This window comes from Hipposideros armiger, unplaced genomic scaffold (genome assembly GCF_001890085.2).
Source record: "Hipposideros armiger isolate ML-2016 unplaced genomic scaffold, ASM189008v1 scaffold_443, whole genome shotgun sequence".
NCBI lineage: Eukaryota > Metazoa > Chordata > Mammalia > Chiroptera > Hipposideridae > Hipposideros > Hipposideros armiger.
This window is the reverse complement of record NW_017731793.1, coordinates 1,277,721-1,299,196: the sequence shown is the minus strand read 5'-3', so window position 1 is coordinate 1,299,196 and position 21,476 is coordinate 1,277,721. Positions and strand designations below refer to the sequence as shown.

The following is a 21,476-nucleotide window of genomic DNA, read 5'->3' as shown; positions in this document are numbered from 1 at the left end:
AGGGATAACTACTCAAAGACTGCATGTAAGTAAGGAGTCGCTTATGGGTCCAGGAAGCTGCCCTGAGCAAGGCTAGCCTCGTGTTAGCTAAATCTCCACAGTTGTCTGTACGCTACCTGATCTATAAGTGGTGTTTATTCAAACACCTGATGGTCTCTTATGACTGCCACACAGATGCAAGATGCTAGGTTAACAAGTTAATTCCTGGCTTCCACGCAAGTTCAGTCATCAGGGCACATGTGGTGTCCCTCGAAAGAAAGTGTTGTTTGCAAGCATTGGTGTCCCCCAGGTGGGACCTACATCAGTCGTTGCACAGGTTGACAGCACCTTCAGCATAGCCTCCTGGCCAGCTGGTAGGTCTTTGGTTTCCCAATTTAGTGTGAATAATTGAGTCTAATCCTTGTATTTGGAAGGACTGCCTGAGGGCAGTCAGTCCAATCTATCCTGTTTGCCCATGCCACCAGATGGTGGTATTCATCTTCCCCACAGATGACTGAGTGATGTCTATGGAAATGGGGCTTGGGAAGACATCTGGTGGCATTGTTGGTGTTTTTCCTGGGAGGTGCGGGAGCCAGGGATACCCCTGTGTTTCTAATAGACTTCTGGTAAGGTTAATAGGAATGGTGATCACATTATGGTCAAAGCCATGTGGTTGGGAAGAAGGCAAACCCTGCAATTAGTTACATTTAAGGTGCTTGCAAAAGTGTGGGAGAGCTGCACCAGAGCCTTTTTGTTCATAAGGAAGTCTCCAGAGGCAATTATGAAACACAAGATCCTTAATGATGAATGCCCCTCCCTACGTATTTCGTGAGATCTAAGGTGTTTTCTACCTGGATGCCTAAGTTACTGCTCCCCCTCCAAAATCACTATAGCTAAATTCCAGTTACTAAAACATCACTTTTTTTTCCTAGGTATCACTTTCTCAAACATAGACCTTTTGTTTAAAAGGGTAGGTGCAAGGGAAATAAGGGCATTTTTATAAAATGCACGGGGACCCATTCTGTTCCCCCTTTTGTCCTGCATGGGTGTCTGTAGCGAGATTCAGCAAGCAATGTACACACTCAAGTGGTCATTGTCCTTATGATCTCAGACTATGTCAATCCAGAATCAAGTCTGAATTTCTAGGCCCCCTTTCGGCTGGGCTGTCACCTAGAAGATATGCCAACCAGGCTGACCTGGAGTTGCTCTAAGGGGAAAGGAAGAAGTGACATACGAGTACATGCCCAGAATAGTCAAGTCTGAATCCCCAAATTTCAAAATAGGTCCTTATGTCCTTCTTACCACTTTCATCCAGATGTATCCAGGAAATGGCTGCATTCAGTAATCAAACTGCTTTACAAACATGTGTGGACCAGGAGGGAGGGAGACAGGAGAGTCAGAATCCTTTTTCAGTTGGTTTTTGAGGAGGCATTCCAGTGCTGAGGGAGTCCAGGTGCCCGTAGATGGCAGGGAATGTGGAGGGTCCATTGAATACCTTGACCACCCACCTATTGTTGAAGATCAAAGATGCACCCTCATCAGACTGCAAATGACCAGGAAAGCCAAAGACATCACACAGACTAGTTTCAAGGGCCACAGTGATGTACCCCGAGTAGGCTGTTTGGGCTGGAACAGCAAATCCATAACCTGAAAATGTGTCAACAGGGTTGAGGCGCCACCCATAGCCCGGAGAGGAGATCAGAGGTATGATGGAGTTAATCTGCCATGGGGGGGCGGGAGCGTGATTTGTACAAGGTGACCTCCTTCTCTGCAAGAGAAGTGGGCCAGCCCTTGGCAGGAATCACAAGGCTGGCATGTGGTGGTAGCCTCTGCATCAGGAACAGTCTTTTCCTTTGTGCCCAGTCTACAGTGGTGGATGTTTTCCCATGCCCAGCACAATGATCCAGGTGCTAATCTGGGACGTGACGCAATCAACAGCCTTATTCCAGGGCGTCTCATAGGAGAACAGGCTCTTACCATAGGCATCTAACATGAGCGACCCAGACAGGCCTATCACAGCCACAGTTTACTTCCACAGCCCGTGGCCCCAAAGACGGATGCCTTTAATCGGTCAGTTTGAAATTTCCTAAGGCGCAGACCAAACTACTAGGCCATTGACAACAGCCCAAGAATCAGTAAAAATATGCCAGTGCCAAGTGGACTACTGGCCCAGGACTAGGAGACTGGCCTTGAGTTCTACCTACTGAGCAGAGGGACTCACATCCATTTTTGGTTCTGGGTAGGGCTGCTGAGGGTGAACAGCACAGCAGCCCAGAGGACACCGTCAGCTTTCAGCTTAATGGACTCATTGGTGAGCAAGGCCCAGGCATTTCAGGGAACTTGAGGTCACCATTGAGCCAGAGGCTTTGCTTGGGTGTAATGGGGATATATTCCCCTCAAAAGATTAGCTGCATTTTTTCATGTAAAGCTGAGGTGTGACTTGGGCAGGGCCAGCTGTGTTCTTGAATGTACCATTTCCATTGCACAAGCAAGGCTTTTATGGGTCGGGCATTCAGTTTCAACAAGAGCTCAGTAGTGAGCTTTCAAAACGGGTGTACCTAATCCCTGTGTCACAGGGGGCAGGGCAGTTATACCCCAAACCCCAAGGAGCACCTGCTTCCCTTTACCAGAGGCTCCAATTACCATAGTCGCCAGTCACAGAGGGTCACTGGACTTGTGGGGCCCCAAAGGTAGAGAGCGGGCCATAGCTTTCTGGGCGGCTTCCAATGTTGCCTGTTGGTTTGGGTCCCTCTCAAAGGGTGCTGGATTGCAGGTTAGCCGATATAAAAGGACCATGTAGGATGCTCACGGGAGGCAATACTATCTCCAAGACCGAAAGATTCCAAGAAGGTGCCAGGCCTCCTTTTTTGGGAGTAGTGGATGGATAAAGAGGAGGTGGCAGACTTTCCTTGACTGTTGGAGGGATTATGGCATGTGAATCAGGCCACATAGCCCCTAGAGCCTGAATTCGCTCTGGGGTTATCGGTCACCCTGCTGGTGGAGGGGTGAAGACACTACTGTCAGGATCTCTGGGGCTGAGGCTTTTGACATCATCTACTCATCTGTCTGTCTGTCTGTCTTTTGCTCTGAAGGGGGACACTACCATATCTTCCAAGACTATTTGCTATATGAACAGCCCTGAAATGATAGTTCAGAATGAAGGTAGCCGCAAGTGCCTCTGCTCATGAGACATGCAGAAATGCAGTCACTAGTGGAGAAATGCCTCCCAGTAATATAATGCCAAATAAGCCTGTAAAAAAACACCACCAGTTTACCCTCCCACCCATCCTTGTAGGAGAGTTGTCTGCTGAATTCTATATGACATCAAAGGTTCAAGTGCATCCTCCCCTTTAATGATGACCTGTGGTTCTGAAAAGTACAGGAGGACCACTAAAACAGGGGTTACTAAAGACCTACTGCCAATCATTCATGTACTTTATCAAGCACCTACCAGGTGTCAAGTACTGGAACTACAGCAGTGGAGGCAGGTAGACAGGATGATGTGATTGGAGAAAGGCTGGAGGTGTTTCTTTAAAAGCATGCCGTTGAGCAGAGCCCTGAGGGAGGACACAGGGGAGGTGCAAAGGCCCTGAGGGAGGAAAGGATCTTGGCAGGTGGGAAGTACCAAGAAGAGGCCAGCTTGGCAGCCTTATGGGTCTATTGTGAGGGTGGAACGAGACGTAGACATCAGCCTTTGTCAATCAAGGGGCTCCAAACAGCTTGGGAAGCCTGGCTCACTAGATCTCCCAGGAATGGGGAAAGTCCAGGATTCCACCAGGGGCTGGGTGGGATCCTCAGGAAACAGGATAGGCATACCTCAATTTATTATACTTCACTTTACTGAGCTTCACAAATGTTGCACGGTTTTTAAAAATTGAAGGCAAGACCCTCCACTAACAAAAATAGTATGCCTCACTTTATTGTGGTGGTCTGGAACCGAACCTGCAGAACCTCCAAGGCATGCCTTGTTCAGGGTGCATTTCGGGACATACAACCAGGGAGAAGCAAAGAGAGTGGGGGTGGGGAGATGATGGAAAAGCCACTGGCGAGGCCACTGCTGGGCCTGTAGGGGTCTCAGTCTCCAGGTCCTGGCACTGAGGCTTTCCCATGAACACTCAAGTCCATGCTGGTCCCATCACTCAGCCCCTGGGATCAGCAGCTCAGCAGGATGACGTCTCCTGGTTTTCTCAATTCTGTTCTGAAGCTGAGGGTGTGGGCTAGTCCATGACGTGCATTCCTGGATACTGTGGCTGAGGCAGGTTGGATGGAGGCAAGTTAGCAAGGAGAGCAAGATCTATGCCTTTCCCGGGGTTCTAGGTAATCCCGCCCCAACCATCCTTGCCGCAAGCATTTTTGCCACATAACTAATTGGCCATAAGGCAATTTCGCCTTAAACAATGAAAGAAAGAAACATAGGGCCGGCCAAGTGGCGCATTGGTTAAGAGTTGGCTTGGGACGCCAGCTCTGAGCAGCAGGGTCCCGGTTCAGATCCCACATGAGGGCCAGTGGCGCTGCGCCCTCTACAGCTAAGATGGTGAACAACAGCTTGATCTGGAGCTGGGCTGCTGTGAGTGGCCGGCAGCTGGTGTGAGCTTTTGTGAGCTGCCATGAGCTGCCATGAGCGGCCGTCCATTGGCCAGCGACCGATTGCCTCACCCGGGAAGAGCGCAATGATAATACCAACATGGGCCAGTGAAGTGACGTCCTCCACAACTAGACTGAAGAACAAAAGGACAGCAGCTTGTTTGTTCCCCTTCCCTGATTCCCCAACACTGTTCCCCTCCCCCAATTCCCCAATAAAATCTTAAAAACAACAACAACAACAACAAAAAACGAGTGGCTCAGTTGGTTAAGAGCGCAAGCTCTGAGCAACGGGGTCGCCAGTTCGAGTCCCACATGGACCAGTGAGCTGCACTCAAGCTGAGCTGCCAACAGGTGGAAGGATGGCTCAGCTGGTGAGAGCACGTGCTCCTAACAACAAGGTTGCCAGTTCGACTCCCACCTGGGATGGTGGGCTATGCCCACCCACAACTAAGATTGAACACAGCATCTTGAGCTGAGCGGCCGCGAGCTGCTGTCGGGCAGCCAGATGGCGACTGGACTTGGAGCTGAGCTAGCTGCGCCCTCCACAACTAAGACTGAAGGACAACAACTTGGCTATTCCCCTTCCCCAATTCCCAACACACTTCCCCTCCCCCAAACCCAATAAAATTAAAAAAACAAAACAAAACATAAAAGAGGGATAGTAGAAAAGGCACATAATGAAATGTGAAAAAGTTAACAAAATTTAGAAGACTTTATTGCAAAAAAATGAAAATACATTCTTTTTTTTTTTAATACATTGTCTTTGAGGTCTTTTGTTCATAGTATGATACATTCTTTTTTGCTTATTGCTTCATCTCCTTGTTCAGCAACATTTTTTCTTTTTCACTAAAATTTCTTTCTTCATTAAGAGAGATATCAATTTCCAACTAAAGAACCAGTACTTAATGCTCTCAAAGACTGTTGTGAACTAGCAGCCACCTCTTTTATATTTGCCATGGCTTGTAAACATTTTAGGTTTTGACAGGAGGGATGACAGTGGTCCCCAAAGGATTTGCAAACACATTGATATGTGATCATTTTCTAGTACAGTGTGCAACCTGGTTTTACACGTGGCTTGGCAATCAGTCTGGCTTCATACGTAGCTGTTGTCATCCATTATTTTAAGGCCACCACGTCTACTCGTCACTGTATATTGAGGGCTAATAGATGCATAATAGTATTGCAAGAACTTAGTCAATGGAGAAATGAAACCAAACTGACAAAAATACATTAAGTCTGCCAAATGTCAACCAAATTGTCAACCAGGTATTTTATCTTTTACAGTAAAACTGCTTTATGGCCAATTAGTTCTGCAGTGAAAATATCTGCAGTGAAAATTGAGGCAAATATGCAAAATTGCTGTGGCAAACATGCTTGAAGAAAAGATGTTTATGATACTAATAGATAGTCTTCCAGGGTATTGGGGCCACAAGCCAGGCTTTCTACCTGGAGGCAGGACCCCAGGAGCCAGCGGCAGTCAGTCTCTGGCTCCAAAACTCAGAGTTCACTTCCTGGCTCTTCTGGCATTGGCTCACTCCTATCGGGTCACCAGGGTCTGACTGTGGCTTGGGCTGAGGGTTGGGAAAGCAGCAATACAGGTTGTCATTACTCTAGAGCAGCGGTTCTCAACCTGTGGGTTGCGACCCCTTTGAGGGTCGAACGACCCTTTCACAGGGGTCACCTAAGACCATCGGAAAACAAAAAGATATTTACATTACGATTCATAACAGTAGCAAAATTACAGTTATAGAGTAGCAATGAAAATAATTTTATGGTTGGGGGTCACCACAACATGAGGAACTGTATTAAGGGGTGGCGGCATTAGGAAAGTTGAGAACCGCTGCTCTAGAGCCTCTAGCTTTGTCTGTCACTTATTGAGTGATGAGCTTGGGCCAGTCCCTCCCCTCTCTTGATTGCAGTCTCCCCCTTGGGCTAGACAAGTGGTTACCCAAGTGTCAGCATATTTCATGGAATACCAGTGTTATAAGAAAACAAACTCTGTGGCTAACTTGGGGAAACCCTAAATGAATGGGATCTCCTTGCTGCAGGGTTGTACCCTTTCCTGCACATCCTAAATCTCCTGGAGGAGACTGTAGCACGCAGTGTTTGCCAAGCTGGACTGACCAGCACACCCCATTGTACAGATCCTCTCACTATTGGCATTCCAAAGGGCACACCTCACGACCCACTAGACAAGATGGTCCCCAGGGCGCGTTCCTAACTTTATTCTGAGGTTTAAAAAATGGAACCACCTGACCTCCAGTGCTCCTTGCTTCCTCATGTTCACGCCCTGTGTAATCCCCAGTGTGAGCTGGACTGACTGATTCACTTCTAACAAATAGAACTCTGCAGAAATGACATGATGTCACTTCTGAGATTAGGTTATTAAAAGGCTGTGGGTTCCTGTCCTGGGAACCCGTTCTCTCTCTCTCCCTCCCTCTCCATCTATCCCTTCCTCTCATTACTATCTGTCATATCAGGAGGCTACCCAGGCAGCCTGTGGCCAGCAGCCCTATATGTGAGCTTGGAAGTGGATGCTGCAGCCCCAGTTGAAACTTGAGATGACTGCAGCCCCAGCCAAGAGCTTGAGACCCTCATGCAACCTCATGAGAGACCCTAGGCCAAAGTCACCAGTTCAGCTACACCCAGACCTCTGCTTTGGCCTAGCCCTTGGCTCCCAGTGGAGCCCCTCCCAGGAGTCTTCAGCCTGTTCCGCCACTATCCCCACCCTGCATGCTCTGGGCAGCCAACTCCACCCAGGACTCACCACTCCACCTACTTTCGTCCCTCCTGCTTCAACACCTCCATTTTGTCATTTTTCTCCTGTAATTGTACTCACTGGCCACTCAGAGGCCCAAACCAATCTTTCCCATGCCCGTCCCAACCCATGACATGCCCATTCCGGGCGGAGCCCCTTTCCCTTGGGTGGGCAGAAGGCTCATGCTCAAGGGCAGAGGGGCAAGTTCACTACATGTTATGCTGTTGGCTACCCATGTAGAACACCTGCCACACTGTCTGGGACACCGGTTGGGTACCCCAACCTCAGCTGGTCAACTCCGACTGATGTCTATAGGGCTGCTCTCCAGTTTGGAGTAGCCCAAGACCTCAGTCCAACCTCCTAATATATCTCCACAATATGGGGCTTGGGGAGGGGCAGTCAGGATGACAGCACAGGCCAGACGCCGGGACCCTACCCGAGGAGCCAGCTCTGGTTCCATCAGCGTCCCTCTAGGACCTGGGGCAGGTCTGAAGATGCCACATAATGCAGGATTTCCAAACGCTTCCTTTTTAGAAGTATAATTCTTATCAAATAAAATACTAGAAGGACCAAATAGCTAGCAGATACAGGGAGCTGCTGGTTGGAGTGAAGGGTGCAGGGATGGCTGGAGTCCCTCTATTCCCTCCTGTGGTCCCCACTGCCCCCCTCACTTGATATCCCCCACCTCCCCGACTTCCTCCTGCCCGAGGCTGTACATCCTCCATGCCCTCTTCAAGCACCTTGGTCAAGTTGACCTCGGAGGCCCTTCCACCTCCAGTATTGCCTGCCTAGGCCCTGCACAAGCATCAGGAATGATGCAGGCCGGAAAAAGCAGAAAACTAGCTTCCAGTCCCAGCTAAAACCTGGTATGGCCAGTTGAGGACCTGGGCTCCCATGTGCTCGTGCTGAGGAGACAAGAATTCACGAAGGGAGGCCAGGGGCTGCCATGATTTTGCAGTGAGAATAACATTTATTGAGAATGGCTTATTACAAACAAAATATATTTATGTATAAAATCTCTGCAATGCAAAAGATCCCTTTTGTCCCCATGTAGCTGGAGTGAACAAAGCCAAATGTCTGCTGTGCTTTGGGGGGGAGGGGGGGTGCTGGACCCCCAGCGTGTGGATAGGGGGTTGTGGGTGCCCCGTGCTGTAGGCAGAAGTTCCTGATGGGGCTTTTTCTCTGGCCCCATTTTCATGATTTTTTTCAATATACAACATGGTGTGGTTTGTGTCCTGCCTCCATGACCCTCGCTGGGAAGGTGGCACCATCTCAGGGGCAGGCAGCTTTCTTGTTAATCTTCCACACAGTTGACCCCTAACTTGTGGCTTGCCCTGAGAAGCCCTCCTCCAAGCCCAGGGACTGAGCGTTTTTAAATGTCACATGATGGACTGAGGTGCTATGACCACTGTCTATGGAGGCTGCTCTCCATGATAGTCCCACCAGCATGGGCACGTGCCTCACTCATTCAGCCACCCTGAAAGCTTCACTTCCTCTTGCTTTCCTTGACACATCTATTCTCACCACAGTTTTACTTGGGCCTCTCCTGAGGACGCCCAAACCCCACAGTTGCCACATGTGGTATTCCTGAGCATGGAGCCGGAGCTCCCCGGGATCTTGGGCCAACCAGCATTAAGGCAAAAGAAACGAGACCAGTCTGAAGGCAACGCTTGTCTCACACCCAGGGGTGGCTGCCCAGCTAACAGCGCCTCCCTCTCGGCCAAGGTTGCGTCAGGCGTTGAGGAGCAATATGGCTGGGTGGTCTGACAGCCTTTGTAAGCAAAGCCCACCGCGGCCCCTCAGAGCAGCCATGGTGGGGAGGGGCCGGCTGGAGGGGGAGGGCAGCAGCTGCCACCGCATCATGCCTTGGGCACTGGAAGACCAAATCGCAGAGGTGCAGTGTCAGTGGGGCTGTTGGGGCACCTCTGCTCCTTTGCCACAGTCAGCCTGGGAGGGGTGGGTGCCCCAGCCCCTCTGGAAATGACCCATTTCCTTTACATTTTAGGTGTAGACCTGGGTTCAAGACCCAGCTCCACCAGCCTCCTGGGCAAACTCTCCCCAGACTGGGCCAGATTCTGTCTGTAAGGGTGAGGGGCCATGGCACTCAAGCCCACCAGCTGGGAGTCCCCTTCTCTTTGAAAGAGAACTTGGGCTGGCTTATCTGCCCCGTGAAGAGAGGTGTCAGTGGTTCCAAAGTACCTGTAATCGATTATTGTCTTACTTGAGGGTGATTATCACCCCAAAAGTAAAAACTTAAATTTCAAAAAGAAAAAAAAACAACCCACCGCCTACCCCCGCACGGCCCCCCCGTCCCCAACCCCCCCAAAAGAAAAAGAAGGCAACAGCTCTAGTTCATGCTCCGTGCCATGCTGTGTGATCCTGGGCAGGCACCACCCTTCTTTGTCATGATAGAAGAGACCCAACATTCTGTGCAAAAGGTCCTGGTGTGAACCCCAGGGTGGGTGCGAGGCCACAGGCTGCCCGCTCCCCCGCCATTGCTTCAGCATAGGCCCTGTGAGACCTGGGGCTCCCCACACTCAGAGGACAGGCCCCACTGTTGGGACTTAGGCTAGTGTCAGGAGGCCTTATGGGTGAGAGAGATCTTTGGGCCCAGGCAGCTGTCCCTAGCCCTCTGGGTCAGGCACCCTGAGCACACTCACCAGGGCCCTGCCCATACCCTTTAGAGCTGGAGTACCTGGAGGGCTGCAGGGGCCTCAGAGTCCTTTCTTCCTGAGGTCCAGTCCTCCCCGGGAGCCAGAGGCCTTGAACCAGCCACAGGAACTTGGGCCCACTGGGAATGCCAGAGGGGGCGGTAGCATCCATGAAAGGACACAGGGGGGCTCTGCAGCACTTCCAGGGAGAAGGGTGAGGACCGCTCCCAGCAAGGCCAGGGTTAGCTACAGTCTCCAAACACACAGATGCTATCCCGATAAGCAACATCTCTCTCAAGGGCTTGGTCCCTAGGTCTGTGGGGAGATGGACTCAGACCTCTCCCCTGGCCCAGGGTCTGGCTCGCAGGCAACCAGGGTACTGTCGGTGCTGGACGTCCCCTGGACACAGCTGGAGTCAGGCTCGGGGTCCTGGGGGAAGCTCTGCTCAGATGCCCTGGGGATGCCTCCAGCAACCAGCAGGGAAGCTGGGTAAGTGGCACGATGACCCTCACCACTGGTGGATGAAGCAGGAGTGCTGCAGCTTCCCAGAGTTCCCCAGGAGTTTTGTCACAGGGGCTGAGGCCCCAGCTCTGCATCCGAGCCCCGGCAGCCCCAGGGCTTGGGCAGGGCCTTCTGAGTGGGACCAGCTTGGGTGGGGCAGGGTGGGGTCTGAGGGCCCGAGGCACACCAAGCTCCTGCTGTCAGCTGTCCAAGTAGACGAAGAGGATGTCCTCATCTGTGCCGTAGCTGGTTCTGGCCTCCTCGAAGTTACTGACGCTGGTGCTGCACATTCCTGCTGGGGGCAGGAGGGGCGGGGCAGGGGCAGGGGGTTGGGGAAGAGCGCCTGCATCACTGGCGCCCAGGGAAGCTGGGGGCGGTCTGACCGCATCCCAACTGCCCGGCCACCCCTCGACACACAAGTCTTCCAGCCCCAGGAAGCCCTCCTTGCCTCGTGTGGCCTTTATGAGCTTGTTCCTGACCCCTCCCCAATTTAGCAGGTGGAGAAAGCGCAGCCCAGAAAGGGAAGACACGTGCTCGAGGCCACATAGGGTAAGCCTGTGTGAGTTAGGGCAGTCCTTCGCCATCCCCAGGGCAGCAGGGAGCCCTGGAGGAGCTGGGCAGACTTTCTGATGCGCATGCTGACTGTCCTGGGGAGGCTAGCGTGGGGAGGGAAGGAAGCTGCAGTCTACACAGCATGAGATGGTGAGGCAGGGCCCTGGGCGGTGGCGTGGAGCTAGCAGTGTGGGAGGTAGAAATGGCCCGGCCTGGTGATGACTGGGTGTGGAGGAGGCCAGCATGGCCCCAGGTTTGCGGCTGGTTTGCTGCATGGCCCGAGGGGTGGCACCGATGACAGGAGCCCAGGAGGAGCAGGGGCTTTGGGGAGAAGGCAGCAAGGGAGGTCTTGGCCGCACCAAGTTGAGTGGGAAGGAGTTAGGAGGGCCAGGCGAATGGAACCGTGAATGCAGCCGCCCCGCCCACTGTCCCTGTCCCCGCCTGCCACACTCACGGTCAGCGTACGCTGGGTTGTTGTAGAAGATGGAGCCGGTGGCCCGGTTGTAACCACGCAGCACGATGAAGTGGCCCTGGTAGTCGGGGGTGCGGCAGAAGCAGCGGTGGCCACGGGGGGCGAAGCAGCAGTACTTGGCGGGGCTGGAGCAGAGGTCACAGTGCAGCACCCCTGAGTTCACCAATACAATGGCCACATGGCCCTGCGCCAGGTGAGCCTGGATGTCCTGCACGCTCACCGTGCTGTGGGTGGGAGGAGGGTAAGCTGGTGCCACTGGGCCCCGTTCCTCATTTTTCAAGTGGACCCCTGGTTGGACCCGTTCTGCCCTGTGTCACACAGCTTGGGGATGTGGCTCGCCTTCCCTCCACCCTGAGCTCCTTGCAAGTGGGAACGTCCTGCTTTGTCACTGTGGTCCAGGCTCAGTACAGGGCCAAACACAGGACCAGCGGAGGGGGTCTCTGAGTATGCTCAAGGACAAGCTGGCTCTGTCAGACCCTTTAGGGGGTGGCAAAAGGTTAGCTCCAGATGGGCCTGTCAGGGGCTAGTGGAGCAGCACATGGGACCCCACCTCCTGGACTGGTAAGTGAATTATTTTAGCCAAGCACCTCCATTGGTCCTTTACCCCAAAACATGTGTGGTTTACATTGGAAACTGTTGGTCCGATTTAATTCCCTGAATCTGAGCCAAGCATGGCTTTGCCAGTATCAAAAACAAATGCTTCTCTGAAAGGGCTATTTTTCTTTTTTCCTAAGGTCCCTTGTGGCAGAAGTGGCTGTCTAAGAAGGGCTGGTCAGCAGCACTTCCAGGAGAACCCCCAAACCAGCAGAGCCAGCTGCCCCATGTGGTGCCGCCCCACCCAGAAGGCAGCAAGTCCAAGGCCAGGGGCTCCACCATCTTTGTGGGCTCTCCTTCCTTAGCAATCTCCTCAACAGTGATGGCCTTAGCACCAGTGGCCTGGCCCAACTCCAGCCCACGGCTGAGTCACATGGCAATTTGGTTTGTTGCCTCAGCCCAGGGAAACATGTCATTTTCCCATTTGGTCTTTGAAATGAAATAACTGGCTGACTTCCCAATGGTATGTACAAGAGTGAGATTTCAGCTACAGGAGAAAAGCAGGGGCTGGTCTGGAAGGGAAGGCAGCGGGCTGCATGGGATAACTGTGTGTGGAAGTGTCAGGTTGGGATCACAGCATGGCTGACTTGCTGGGGCAAGGACTGTGGGCGGCTCACACTTTCCCCTTCTTCTGTTTCCTCAGCTGAGGAATGACAACAGCACCAGCTTCCCACTCAATAAGACAGCACCTCTCAAGTGCCACTAAATAACGTTTGCTGCCTTTCCTTCCAACATGTGCTCATGTAGCATAAGGAAACTTTTCTCCTGTGTTCTAAGTCACCTATAGTGTGGTTCATTATATTAATAAGTAAACAGAAATCTGTAAAGAACAGGGAGACCTGAGAAGAGTGGTCCAGGGGAGCCCGGCCGGGACCTGAGCCAAGAGGCCTGAGAGGGGCAGAAAGCCCCTCGCATGCGGGCACGTTACTCCCAGGGTCTGCCTGAATCCTGCCCCCACGTACACATGAGAAGGGGAAGCCCATGTAAGGTCATAGCAGCCTGCGGGGAGATCCGGGAGCCAGGCCTCCCTAGACAGCCTACACGCTGGGCTGTCCTGTTACCCTCCGTCACTGTGCCAGCATGCTCCCCAGGTTGTCACCCCTTCATTCAGCTTCCTGGGTTCTGTCCCATGCCACCATTCTGTGAGAAGCCCAAGGACTGGCTGGAGTCTGTCTTGCTCCCCTGTCCCTCCAGGCCCTGATCAGGCTCCATCTCAGGCTGGAGCTTTGGGTACAGCAGTCCCACCGGTCCCCATTTCGTGGATGGAAAAACCAAGGCTCAGGGCGGGCAAGTCAGTGCCCATGGCCCCCCGAGCAGGAAACCCCCGTTCTGCCGGACTCCCGAGGCCCTAGCCTTTCCCGCATGCCATCGTGAGGCCTCTCCCACTGTGAGCCTATGGGTGAGCAGGTGTGCAAGAAAGGGTGCGGGCAGGCTCACCATTTCTCTACCAGCACCTTGGAGGCCTTGGCTTGTGCAAACAGCTGGTTCACCCGGGTTTCCTCTGTGTCAAAGTGCTTCCTATAGAAAGACTGAAGAGAAAAGAGCAGGCTGGAGGGGCTGCCCACCCTGGCTGTCCTCACCCCATTTGGACAGAGAGCACATTACGGAGTCAGAGATGGTGGGAGAGTGGCGGAGCCTGGCCTGCCATGGGAGACGGCATATGCAGCATGTGAGCAGAAACCCGTGTGTCCCAAGCCGGCAGGGTGACAGGACCACACAGAGTCATGAAGGTGATGCTCAGACGATGGGTGGGCAGCCGGGCTCAGGTCGCTTCCCTGGGGAAGGTCAGTCACCCCTGGGCTTGTGTCTCTGGTAGGACATGAGCAGGAGTCCGAATAAATGAGCAAAGGGGCAGCTGAGCCCACCTGAATGCTTAGCCATCACTCGGCTTAGCCAGGTCAGGTCCATGGAACATACTTTGTTTGGTGCAGGGACCTTAGGGGGCCAGAGCCCCCATGGGGGAGGCCGATGTGACCTTGTTCTTGGGCTCCTTTCTCTGCCTCGTGGTCATGGTGACCAAGCCAGATGTGAGAGCCTTGTTCCCCCGGCCTGGAAGGTTCAGAGGGGAGTTAGTTGACTGGCCCAGCCGCTGTATGACAACCCTCTTGCCAAAGAGGCCAGCAGTGACTCTGCTCTGCCAAGTTTCAGAGCCTGGGCTGAGCTCTGCCTCAGTGGCAGGCAAGACCGGCTCTAGCTGTGCAGGGAGAGGAAATGCACTGGTGTGCTGGTGAGGCTATGTTGGCATTATTATTATTATTATTTTTAAAGGTGATATTTTGGTTTATCTTTCAGAATACCAATTACCCAGCTTAAGGTCAGCTGTTCTCATGAGAAGAAAGAAAATGGGCAAATAATTGTTGGATGAGGTCAGAATGGTCTACTCTGAGACCTTGGGCCCTGCCTTGAGTTAAGGGACAGGAGGGAAGGGCACAGAACTTGCATGTCCTCAAGTGCTGTTGAAGGCAGGCAGCAGGGTTCTCTGGGGCAGGGGTGCCAGGAGGGACCCAACTTGCTGTTCAAATCTTCTGGGCAGGCCGAGCCTCAAGGTCCCTTGGTCTTACCAGCTTCAAGTCCTGCCCACGGCATGTCTGCCATGCTCCCTGGTCTCTGCATACCTGTGTGCCCACTCGGTGTCCAGGCCTTGCCTGTGCCCTCTTCCAATGACTGGACCTGGTAAAGGTCTGGCGGCCAGCCACTCACCTGGTTTTTGTAGCCCTTGTCAACGCCCAGAGTCTGGGTACAGAAGCGGTGCCTCACGCCAAAATGGCGCATCAGGTAGGCCAGGTCGATGGTCCAGATGCTCCTGGTCAGCCGCAGCTCCTGTAGGGCACTCTCAAACTCACCATCGTCCAGCTGGCCCAGGTACCTGTGGGCAGATAGCCCGTGGAGGTCGGCTCGCCTTGAGGGGAAGTTGGTCTGGGTCGCCCTTCATCTGTGGGTCCATCAGCCACAGGCAGAGTTCCCAGGCCCCACAAAGCTCTGTCCTGTCATGAAACCCTAGGTCCTTCCTGCAGACAGCCTGAGGCTGCTTGGGCGCCATGCTGGCCCTAGAACCGAGAGCCTGAATTCTGCTTCTCACCTCTCAGGCTGGCTGTGTTACTTTGGGCAAGTCACCACCCTCTCTGTTCTCACTAGCTTCATCTCTAAGATGAGGTGCTTGGACCACGTCAGTGGTTTTCTAAGCTTTACTCAAGAGAAGTCTTCTGTTGAACCCTATCTTGCCTAGAATTCCAGGACGTAAAAGGGGTAAGGGAAACGCTGCTCCGGGGTTCCCGGTAGCCACCTAAAAGGTGATGGCTATGGTTCCTCCAAGCCTTGATGGTCAACGTTCCAGCGATGGTCACACAGCCTCAGCTCAGTGGTCAGCCACCCAGTGACCCACCCAGTCTTCCAGGAGCCTGAGGCCAAAAAGATGGAAGGCCCTGTGTCCCAGTCATGGGATCACTCTGTGGACCAGACCTGGGCACCTGGGACTTCCCTGGCCATCCCCAGAGCTCCCAGGCATTCCCAGAGTGGACACTTGGAAAGCCTGGCCCATCCCTTGCTTGCTTTTGCAGATAGGACTGAGCCTGAATGGAAGCTGGGCCTCCCACAAACCCCAGCCAAGGACAGCTACATGGATGATGAATCCCACCCAGGGCCCTCCCTGTATCTCCCCCCAGCCAGAGCATTTGGTGTGGACAGGGAAGGCCTTGGCCTGCCCACTCACCGCAGCACCATCCTGGAGCAGGCCAGGCCACAGTCCCAGTGGTAGAGCTGCTGGATGCTGGGCACAGGCAGCTGCACAAAGTCCCCTGCATGGAAACACAGCTAAGTCACAGACCCTTGGCACAGTGCCTGTCACTGCCACCCCCACTGGAGCCACTGTCATTGGCTCCTGCCCAGATCTTGCAGGTGCTGTTCAGGGGCCAACCCACAGACTTTCAGGACCCCAAATCCATTCTCATTACAACAGCAGTGATCTTCCTGAAACACCAGTCAGAGCAGGTCAGCCCTACAAAAAACCCTCCAGTGGGTTGGTTACTGTGTCTCTTAGGACAATGTCTTAATGGCTGCTGCCCCAGAACCCTCTGCCTCCTCGCCTGTCCTCTCTTCATCTTCACCAGACCGCCCTCCGGGCAGAACTTTCACCTGTTGTGATCCCTTGTGCCCCCGAGCCTTTGCACACCTGCTCCCTCTGCCTGGACTCTCCTGGCCTCTCAGGTACTTGAGTGAACTCCTGTTTTTGTGTATCACTTCTCCATGATGCTACCCCTGTCCGCCCAGCCCGCTACTCTGTGCACTCACAACCCCACAGGCCTCTCTCTTAGAGCCCTCTTTTTGGTGAGGGCTCCAAGAAGACAGAGCCAGGGCCAGCACATGGGAGGTGCTCAGCAGATACTCATGTCTGACTTCAAAGCCCCCAGGTGTGAAGGGGTGTGAAGACCACAGTTAAGAGAAAGGGACTGTCACGTAATCTGTGTATGTGGAATGCTACCCTGGGCGACCTCCCACTCTGTCCTTGCCAGGCAGTAAGGCGGAGGAGAAAGGGCCTGACCTAGGTGCTCTAGCCCCAGCTTGGCCACCGGCCCGCTGTGGGCTGAGCAACTGACTTCCTCTTACTGGGCTGAGTCTGGCCATCTCTAAAGCTGGGGACTTTGGTCTGATTCAGTCACTCAATCAACAAATATTTTCCAAGGGCCTAGCAAGTGCCTGGCATGTTTACTAGAGATACAGAGGTGAGTGACAGGTCCCTGTCCTGGTGAACACCACAAACAAGCAACTGTAAGAGAAAAACTGGGGGCTAGGCTAGGGAAAATGGCAGGTCTGTGCCTTAGAGAGTCAAGAGTTAGGGAGCACAAGGCAGAGGGGAAACAGCACGCGCTGAGGCCCTGAAGCAGGGGCGAGCTGGCGCGGGCATATAGGACCCTCCCACTCTGGCATTCCATGAATCTGGACAAAGTTCAGAGTCTAAAGAACCAGGAGGGACTTCCTTTCAGTAGTCACCACCACTCATTATCATTCATGACACCCATTCAGCACAAGGAAAACCCAGCCCACACTGTTTCCTCACCTCAGGGTCTCTGGGGCCTTTCTTGAACCCAAGACCAGCCTGTGCAGAGCTGCCCTGGGATCCCGCCTGCCTCCCACTGCATGCACCAATCAGGAGGGCCACTCATTAGCCCTGGCGTCCATCCTGGCCCTCCCACCTACCGGCCCTGTCTGGGCAGTACCTTGCCTAAAATGGGTCCTATGCTCCTCCTCTCCTATGTCTAAATCCTCCCCAGCCTTCAGGGCCTGGCACAGATGCCACCACTTCTGGGTCTTCTCTGATCTCAGGCTGGCCACGCCCTTTCCTTCATCTGCACTCCGCCAGGCCTGAGTTCACACTTTGCCTCACTTTGCATGGAACTTGTCTGTACCCTTCTGGGCTGTTGCACATTCCCAGGAGGCAGTGACCTGTGGCTGCTCCTTTGCTGCATCGCATTGGTCTCTCTCCCCAGACTCCTCCCTCGCCCCCAATGGCGTGCAGCAGCATGGAAGGCAGAATGGCATAGGCGCGTGCAGGCCACCCACTGGCTGAGCCCCCTGAGAGGCACTTGACTTCCCTGAGCCTGCTTCCTCCTTTATGAAATGGACCATCACAGACACCAGCCTACAAGGTGTTGTGAGCGCTCAGGGCAAGAATGTGTGTAAAGCCCTTTGTGGGTGCTGATGTGAACCCTGCCTCCATCCAGCTGGGAGGGGCCTGGCACACGGAGCCCAGGCCTGGCTGAGGCTTTGTTCCCTCCCTCCCCTGACCCCAGGTGCTTTTAAAAGAAACCCAGGCACTTCATTCAGGGCCTTCACACATTTGCCTCCTCCCACTGCCATGGATTCGGTGCTGAAGGCTTAGTCCTGCCTGACCTCTGCCTGTTCTTGCGTCAAATTCCACCCCAGCTCCTCTCCCATCTCTGTACACAGAAGCCATCCATAGTGTCCCATTGCTCTTAGAATAGAGTTCTCACCCTTTACTATAGCCTGCAGGGCCCTGTCCAACCTGGACCCTACTAGCCTCACTTTTGCCTTTACCCCTTATTCACCCTGTTCCTGTTACTCTTGGCACCCACCAAACTTCATTCCACTCCAGGGCCTTTGCACTCTCTATTCTGGAACTCTCTTTCCCTTGCTGTTCTCAAGGCTGCCCCTTATTGTCATTTAGGTCTCAGCTCAAAGTCTCCTCTGAAATGCTTTTTCGGCTACACTTTCAGAGGGAGAGAGCCCTCCTTCCCAGCATCCTGTTTGTTTCCCTCACAGTACTTAGCAAAAGCAACAAAAATAAATAAATACATAAAGCTAGGCTGAAAGCTTCCTGAGGGCAGAGAATTTGCTAATCTTGTTCACTGGTATTCCCAGTGCCTGGTGTCTGATGCTTAGCAGTAACTCAACAAACATTTGTTGGAAGAAATGAACTTGTTGAGCACCGACTGTGTGTTAGGATCTGGGGACACAATGTGACTCAGACCCAAATCCTGCCCTCCAGGGATTCATATTCTAAAATAATTCCCCCCAATGGGCTGAGTGTGGGGAGAGCTCTATTCAGGGTATTTATTATCCCCGCATTGTAGGGTGCCTCCCTTTTCAAGAATCCTTGTTGTGGTCATAAACTGCCTTTTTGTTTTTCTCTACAGGCTGCTTACTCCCCAGCCTTTGCTCTTATATATCCCTTAGTTTGGAATGTTGTCTCCCATCTCTAAACGTCCAAATGCTCTGGTCCCTTTCCCTCTCTGAGCCCCTCAATATGGACTATTTGAGGTGGTGTCTGCTTTCCCCAGTGGACAAATGGAGAATTCCTCAGTGGTAGGTAGGGACAAGGTGGCATTTACCTCCTCCTAGCCCTCAGCCCAGAGCAGGCACTCAGACATGCTTGGTGATTGGAATGTGCTTTTCCCCAAAGGCCTTATCCCTTAAGATGCCCAGGGCCTACCTGTCACTGCAATGCCCAGCACCCCCACCCCCAGGCTTCTAGACTACAGCCTGTTCACGGCTCCTTCCTTACTTTGTGGCCCAGGCTCTGGTATGGAGTAGCTGGGCCATCTTTGGCTGGGCTTTGAGTCTATCTGTACCTTCCCCTATGCCCAGCTATAAATGTGGTACAAAGCAGTAGCTTTAAACTCTGCTGCCCCTTCTCTTCTTGCCCTGATCCTTGGAACCCTTTGATTCTGAGGTCCCAAAGGGCTAAACATCTCCTTGTGGTCACCCCCAGTCTTGGCACCAGCAGGTCAGCCCGTAGGGACCTAGAGTTACTCCTGTGGGGAATGATAAGGGTAGGCGAGGCCTTCCAAGCCCAAAGCTGCTACCAGATATTGATGCCCGGAGCAAAGGAATGTCCCACGTGAGAACTAGGGTCTGCCTAGAAGGCCCTGGCTGACTTCACCAAGGAAGGAAGGCTGCTCACTGGCCCTGAGTACTTCACCCCTCTCAGCCTCAGTCAGTTCATCTGTAAAAGTGAAAATCACAAAGTAACCTTCTTCATGGGGTAGTTATAAGGATTAATGAGGCACTGTGTGTAAAAAAACAGCACAGTGCCTGCTAGAGAAAGCTTTTTATGAAGGTGAGCCATTACTCCACTAAGGCGCAAGAAAGGCAAGTGCCTGGTCCAAGATCGCAGTTGGAGTAGGATGCAAATCCCAGGACAGCATTAGACCGTACTCCTTGCTGCACACACAAAAGAGACTACTCTGTCAGCATGCCACTATGGTTCCACTGATGCGTTAGTGTCAGGGTCCCACATGCTCTTGGCTTCTCCCATGAGTTGGCACCTCACTTCAGAGTTTACTAGTACTAGCCTTTCCTCTTTCTCATCAACCCTTTGCCTTAAGCAGAGAAGAAATCACTACTCCCCCGCTCTCCACTTAGAGAAGCAAACTGAGGACCATGACACTGACTGTCAGTCTTGGTTTCCACCCCAAAGGAACCCAGGCCACCTCGGCGCAGAAGAAACCAGAGGCTGAAGAACAGTTCAAGGCAAAACGCTGAGTCTGGGAGGCCAAATAAGGGCCCTCCCATTGCTCTGTGTTCTCAGCAGTTCCTTACGCTTCTAGGCCTTGGTTCCCCCCAGGCGTCAGGATCTCCTAAGACGACCCCGGCAGGACTTTTCGCTTCTGGCGAAGGTGGCACCCCTGCCTCACAACCCGGGGCCCTCCCACCATGACCTCTATCAGAGCTGACTGGGGTCTCAGCCCTGGGAGTATCAGGAAACCCCAACTGACAGGGGCTGGGGGATAGGGAACCAAGGCGGCTGCGTACACCTGGCCAGGTTTCGCTGGAAGCTCTATAGCCCCGCCGGAGGCGGCGGTCGGCCCAAGGTCGCGCGCGCGGCCGGACCCTGCCCTGCGCTGGGGGGGGGGGGGTAGGAGTACCCCTCGTTCCCCATAGTGAGGGCTGGGCCCTCAGGGAGGCACTAACCGGGCTCGAGCGGCGACCCCGCTGCCTCCGCCTCCGTCCTCATGACCCGGGCGGCGCAGGGCGCCCATGGCCCCGGCCTGGCGCCGGCTGTAGCTTCGGCTGGGGCGGGAGTGGGACCGGTACGTGTAGAGCTCCTCCGCCGCCGCCACCTCCACCGCCACCGCGGTGGGGAGAAGGGGAGGCGGCGGCAGGGCCTCCCCAAGCCCCGCCCCGGCCCCTCCAGGCCTCAGATCCTGGGACCCCACCCCTTCTCCAAGCCCCTCCCCTTCCCTGGGCCTCCAAAGAGGCCCCTCCCTTTCTCTTCTCAGGACTCTTACTCCTAGAGGCCCCCAGTCTCCTGATCTAAGCCTGCCCGGGCCATTCGCAGCCTTGGCTTCTGGTGACCCCGCCCCTTTCCCTGTTCTCGCGAATACGCACGGGCCCTTCTCCGCCTCCGTTCCTTGGGAGCCCCGCCCCCTCTCTGAGCCCCGCCCCGAAGTCCTGTAGTTCGGCGAACATTGGCTCCCCAGAGACTCTTCCCGTTAGCAAGCTCCACCTCTTCTCAGACCCCTTCTTTGTCAGCCTCAGGTCCCAGGCCTGGTCCTGCCCCTTACACCACTGGGCTCCAGGAGTCCACTCAGAATCGCTGGGCCGGCATCCTCTCTACTCTATACCTCAGTTTCCCTATACGTATGGTGAAATTCCTCGCCTTGTTCAGGGCGCCCTTACCTGGCAGTGCCGGGTTCCAAAGGTTAAATTGTGAGGGGAGATCCTAGCCTTCGGCCCTACCGCCCCCGAGCCGAGGGCCCAAGCCCTAGATCTCCGCCCTTCGGTCCAGCCCGTCCCTGTTGTGGGGTGCTTGGAAACGCGAGTTCCGGTGGCACCTGGGCCCCATCATCAGCCCTCTCTTCCGGGGCCGGAACGATCGTACTAGAGCCTATGTTTCCCAGCCGGCGGGGTGAGGAGGAGGCGGAGGCGA

At 53.9% G+C, this 21,476-nt stretch overlaps 1 protein-coding gene across 7 annotated transcripts; it reads right to left on the bottom strand.

Annotated features, from left to right (window-relative positions):
- Window positions 1-8,263: 8,263 nt before the first annotated feature.
- GUCD1 (guanylyl cyclase domain containing 1) lies at window positions 8,264-21,438 on the bottom strand. 7 transcript variants are annotated; one of them, XR_002126541.1, is made up of 7 exons: window positions 20,519-20,749; window positions 15,801-15,885; window positions 14,792-14,957; window positions 13,529-13,620; window positions 11,480-11,721; window positions 10,017-10,768; window positions 8,264-9,520 (listed from the first exon to the last, which is right to left on the bottom strand). XR_002126541.1 is itself a non-coding variant. In XM_019665445.1 (6 exons), exons 2-6 carry the CDS (start codon window positions 15,809-15,811, stop codon window positions 10,674-10,676), a joined length of 606 nt encoding a protein of 201 aa, XP_019520990.1. In that variant the 5' UTR covers window positions 15,812-15,885; window positions 21,227-21,438; the 3' UTR covers window positions 8,264-10,673. The 7 variants fall into 7 exon arrangements, 5 of the variants coding, with proteins under 5 accessions (XP_019520990.1, XP_019520989.1, XP_019520986.1 ...); XR_002126542.1 differs by having other exon boundaries at window positions 8,264-9,194; XM_019665445.1 differs by lacking the exon at window positions 20,519-20,749 and adding an exon at window positions 21,227-21,438 and having other exon boundaries at window positions 8,264-10,768.
- Window positions 21,439-21,476: the final 38 nt, after the last annotated feature.

What these genes read in the sequence shown, in the direction of transcription:
- GUCD1 (XM_019665441.1), bottom strand. Translation starts at nt 20,561, where the DNA reads ATGAGGACGGAGGCGGAGGCAGCGGGGTCGCCGCTCGAGCCCG. An exon ending in TGCTCCAGGATGGTGCTGCG is followed by an intron (nt 14,958 to 15,800) that starts GTGAGTGGGCAG and finishes ATCTGCCCACAG; the next exon opens with GTACCTGGGCCAGCTGGACG. An exon ending in AAGGTGCTGGTAGAGAAATG is followed by an intron (nt 11,722 to 13,528) that starts GTGAGCCTGCCC and finishes TCCCACCCACAG; the next exon opens with CACGGTGAGCGTGCAGGACA.